Source organism: Mchenga conophoros, linkage group LG23 (assembly GCF_057382185.1).
Source record: "Mchenga conophoros isolate Kocher_MC1m ecotype Shallow Benthic linkage group LG23, M_conophoros_male_GT1.1, whole genome shotgun sequence".
Lineage (NCBI taxonomy): Eukaryota > Metazoa > Chordata > Actinopteri > Cichliformes > Cichlidae > Mchenga > Mchenga conophoros.
The window spans coordinates 19082538-19087725 of NC_140547.1; the positions used below are offsets into that span (position 1 = coordinate 19082538).

The 5188-nt window shown below is 39.1% G+C and overlaps 1 protein-coding gene across 1 annotated transcript; it reads left to right on the forward strand.

The window, feature by feature from the left end:
* LOC146547070 (hydroperoxide isomerase ALOXE3-like) lies at positions 1-5188 on the forward strand. The gene is made up of 10 exons (XM_085263987.1): positions 1-147; positions 366-570; positions 729-813; positions 956-1072; positions 1157-1260; positions 1904-2000; positions 3696-3814; positions 3901-4001; positions 4692-4862; positions 5009-5188. The coding sequence occupies exons 1-10, from the start codon at positions 1-3 to the stop codon at positions 5186-5188; spliced, it is 1326 nt and encodes a 441-aa protein (XP_085120113.1).

The following is a 5188-nucleotide window of genomic DNA, read 5'->3' on the forward strand; positions in this document are numbered from 1 at the left end:
ATGGTTGATTATGAAGTTATTGTGCTCACTGGCAGTCTGGGCTTTGCCACCACTTTTGACAATATCTACATTAAGCTGGTTGGCCTTAATGGATCGAGCAAACGCAAATGCCTGTGGAGCTCCATGCCATCTTTCTACAGTGGTGCAGTAAGTCAGAAATACCCATCTCCATGTTTAAATGTGTGTCATGCTTGCTGATCTTTGGCTAAATTAGATTAAATACTGATTTATTACATCAAATACACCAATTTTTTCCCACCATTAAAGTAAATGTTTTATAACGTTACAGCCTAGCTCCCGATTATAATATGTATGTAATCTTGATCACTTGTAAATGTTCCAAAGCTGGTGTGTCATTACTCTAGGTGTCACGTTTTACTGTGACCTGCCCAGTCTCCCTTGGAGAGCTTTTGCTGATCGAGGTAGACAAAGAACATCGGTTACTCCTCCCAGACATGTCTTGGTATGCAGCCAAGGTAGAAGTGACTTCCCCTGAAGGAGACACCTACCACTTTCCTATCTACCAATGGATCACCAACAGCGATGTTCACCGCTTCAAAGAGGGAGAAGGTTTGTGGAAACATGCTTGCCTGACATCATGCATGTAATTTACTGATAACATGAAAGATAAAAACAGAAAGATAAAGTATAAAGAATAATGACAAAATTCAAACCATACTATATTTAAAGGTAATTGCTGTAAAACAGTACACATTTCTATGTTTAAGCTCTCAGAGCCTCTCAAGAAAAAAACAGTCTTCTAGCCAAGTACAGTCGGCAGGAAGAGCTGGAGAAGCAACAGCAAGTCTATTGGTAAGAGTGCTGAGCTGTTATTTTAACATCTAATAACTAAAGCTAATAACATTATCCACCTCTGTGTTTATTCTCAGACACAGGCATTGTTTGTGAATGGGGACCACCCGCATCCTTTATGTCTTAAAACTTTTTTTTTCAGCTGGGAAAAAGAGGGAATTGCACACTGCATGAAGGCAGACAATGCCCAGTCACTGCCCTATGATATCCGCTTCTCTTTAACTAAGACTGCAGAAATGACCTACATTTCAGCCAAAGGGTGAATGCCTTAACTATCTATCTATAGATACAATGTAATTATTAAATTCATCTTAACACAAACTGTTGTATCTTTACTTTATAGACTGGGGCAAATGGGACTAATGCAAATATTGGAGTGGAAAAAGGAATTTACTCGTATGGAAGATATTAGTCTCCTGTTGCGTATCCATCAGACTAAAACATCAGGTAATGAAATGATCATTAAACTACAGGGAGTGCAGAATTATTAGGCAACTTCCTTTCCTTTGGCAAAATGGGTCAAAAGAAGGACTTGACAGGCTGGATTGTGGCTGGATTGGTAAAGGGCAGAGAGCTCCAGTCCGACTCAGACGCCAGCAAGGTGGAGGTGGAGTACTGGTTTGGGCTGGTATCATCAAAGATGAGCTTGTGGGGCCTTTTCGGGTTGAGGATGGAGTCAAGCTCAACTCCCAGTCCTACTGCCAGTTTCTGGAAGACCCCTTCTTTAAGCAGTGGTACAGGAAGAAGTCTGCATCCTTCAAGAAAAACATGATTTTCATGCAGGACAATGCTCCATCACACGCGTCCAAGTACTCCACAGCGTGGCTGGTGTGAGATTATTCTGTTATCATATGTTATCTTATATCTGTAGTTAAAGTAGTTGAATTATGTTAACTGCTGTAGGTCATATAATTTCCTTTAGTTTAGATGGTGTGCTGTGTATGTAGTTTAGTTCTCATTATACTTTTGGGTTAAAAGAACATATTCATTTTGTAGTTCAATAGATAAAGTGTGCATCACTTTGTATCCTTGATCTGCTGTGAATGTCTCACACTGTTCTTGACATGTTTTACTGCTGAATCATGAAAAGAAAGGTTGTATGCAGGAGACTCTGTGTCTAGGACAGGGGAGACAGACCACATTCCATGCCCCCACCTTTACAGAGAGCAGAAAGACAGGGAGTCGAGGTCATAACTTAGGCGCCGTAGCAGAGAAAGAATGTGAATGTTTAGGTTTTTACGACTAGGTGGGGGCCACTAAAGGCTATAAGAGCTTGAGTAACCCTCCACCATTTTGAGACATGCGGTAACCCTCTGCAAGCATCTCTCCCGTCCGGACGTTCTAATGCTCTTAAGTGTTGAATTGTATGGAAATAAATGATTGTTGATTGAGCATTTATACACTGAGTATTGTCCTTCCTTCAGCCCAAAGATTAAAAGAATTGGGAGATTTCAACACTGGCAAGAAAGGGTATAAAAGAAGAAAAACTAATGACATGGCCTCCTTGTTCACCTGATCTGAACCCCATTGAGAACCTGTGGTCCATCATCAAATGTGAGATTTACAAGGAGGGACAACAGTACACCTCTCTGAACAGTATCTGGGAGGCTGTGGTTGCTGCTGCACGCAATCTTGATGGTGAACAGATCAAAACACTGACAGAATCCATGGATGGCAGGCTTTTGAGTGTCCTTGCAAAGAAAGGTGGCTATATTGGTCGCTGATTTGTTGTTGTTTTGTTTTTGAATGTCAGAAATGTATATTTGTGAATGTGGAGATGTTATATTGGTTTCACTGGTAAAAATAAATTATTGAAATGGGTATATATTTGTTTTTTGTTAAGTTGCCTAATAATTATGCACAGTAATAGTCACCTGCACACACAGATATCCCCCTAAAATAGCTAAAACTAAAAACAAACTAAAAACTACTTCCAAAAACATTCAGCTTTGATATTAATGAGTTTTTTGGGTTCATTGAGAACATGGTTGTTGTTCAATAATAAAATTATTCCTCAAAAATACAACTTGCCTAATAATTCTGCACTCCCTGTATATTTTATGTGTTGTCGGACAAAGTTGTGATATAACCTGTGGATGATGTCCCAAAGCTTGAGTCCATCATCTCTGTAGTAGAAGCTTGGTACATCTTTCAATCCACACTCTTCAATATCATCTGGGATACAGAGGGAGGTGTAGGTCACGGTGGCCAGTGATTTCTTCAGGATTTCGGCGGCACCCTTTCCACCAGAAGCTGTAAACTAGTGAATAGTCAAGGCACAATTAGAGGATACTACATGATACTTAAAAAGAAGATATATTGGACTATTTATACCTTAGCAAAAGATCCATTCTCAGAGATCAGAAGGTCCCGAGCTAAGTAATTGATCTGAAGAGTGTAGCGAGTGCAAGGTCTGAGAAGCTGACGGAAAGAGGAAAATTCATTAAGAAAAAATCTTGTTCCTTTCTTTTCGGATGATTTATACTGTATAAAAAGGAAAATAACTCCTTCCCAGTTTGTTCTCCACACACAGGAAAGGCCTTGCACTTTGTGCTTGGTTTGTACTTTGTAATTATATGCAGTTATTCATGCAACCATGTTTGCTATTCATCCATTCACAAAGGCTTACCAAAACAAAATAGTTCCTCAGGCCTTCCCAGTAAATAGTTTCCCTTTACATACCAATCTCTCTCTCAATGTCAGTGGTGGGAAATAAACTTGATAAGAGGAGTAAAAACTCTAATTACAGAGTGGAAATGATTTTCACACATTTTATATACTTGATAATCATCTGTTATTATAGTTCTTTTTTTAATTAATGTGCATAGAAAGCTACAGGGAAACCAAAAACAATGTTTGAATGTGTCCCCATTTGTCCAAAGGTTTGTGGAGCCAGTACTCACCCACTACGAGATTGATGCTGATGTCCAGGAAGACCATGAACTGCAGAACTGGATCAAAGAAATTTTTGAACATGGATTCCTTTCAAATAACAATTCAGGTGATGATAATGTGAATGTTGAATATTATCATGAAATAGTTTTAATTGAATTTATGTGTTGACAGTTTATTCTTTTGTATTTATAGGAATTCCACAGAAATTCACCACTAAGAATGAGATGGTCAAGTTTGTCACCATGGTGATCTTCACTTGCTCCGCCCAGCACTCAGCTGTCAACTCTGGACAGGTGAAGCCTTTTAATTTACCTCAGTTAAAAGTGATTGTGTATTGTTCAGAGAGTGTGGTTGACCTTGTTTTTCGGTGAAAACACAACATCCAGCGCAGAATCAGCTTTCTGGAATTTCCTTATCTGGATGATTGAGCATATATCAAGCAGTGAATGGTATTTGACTTTTCCCCAGTCCCCAGTCTGCCCTCTGTCTGGCCAAAAGCTCAGCCAGTGATTCATCAAAGACAAAAGTGACGTGTGAATGTTTTTGCTACAAATTTGTCTGACTGGGATTGAAATTTAAATCGACATTTTACACCTTCATTTTCTTTGTCCTGGTGCCTATAATAGTTCAGCCATCAGGCTAGTTGACATCATGTAATGTTAGCTACCCCAAATTCACTAACTGTTCAAGCATTGGTGATATTCAGCTTTGCATCTTCATTTAACAGTCTAGCACTGCTGCACATTTTTGCAGGGTTTTTTTTCTCAAGATAGGAACTTGCCAGCTGATTTTCTGCTACCTATTTAAACCTCATAAATCAATTATAAATACTGGATTTTAAAGAACTTAACACATGGGAGAGCAGCCACATTTTATTGTATTGTTTTTTTAATGTGATGGTTTTTAATGTCACATTCTGGTGTTTCAAAGCTATACTTCACGCCTATTAATAGATATATTTATCCATTACTTTCTCAATGCAGTATGACTTTGGTGGCTGGATGCCCAATAGTCCTACCTCCTTGCAGCTTCCCCCACCAACAACAAAGGAGACAGCAACTGAGAAAACAATGTTGAACACATTTCCCAGTGTTAACACCACAGTGCATGCCATGGCCACCTTATGGCTACTCAGCAAGGAGTCATCTGACCGTGTAAGTGCTCTGCAAAGGCTTTATAAAAGACAAAGATCATCATGCATGTGTGTATTTTATGTAATGCACAATAAGAGCAAAGAAAAAAAATGCCCATAGTTGAACAAAAAGTAATTGGTTAGTTGATCTAATGTCAATCTTACCAGGTCCTACTTGGCCACTTCCCTGAGGAGCCTTTCACTGATAAATTTCCTCGCAAAAAGATAATGGAATTTCAAGAAGAGCTCCAAAGGCTGAGTGCAGAGATCAAAACCAGAAACAAGGATTTGGACCTTCCATACACATACCTGGATCCAAAAGTGATTGAAAACAGTGTGTCCATTTGA

Bases quoted from the DNA above. Each gene is read 5' to 3' on its own strand.
- LOC146547070 (XM_085263987.1), top strand. From the start codon at position 1: ATGGTTGATTATGAAGTTATTGTGCTCACTGGCAGTCTGGGCTTTGCC. The intron at 814-955 runs GTAAGAGTGCTG...TTTTTTTTTCAG, and splicing joins AAGCAACAGCAAGTCTATTG to CTGGGAAAAAGAGGGAATTG. The intron at 1,261-1,903 runs GTAATGAAATGA...AATCATGAAAAG, and splicing joins CCATCAGACTAAAACATCAG to AAAGGTTGTATGCAGGAGAC.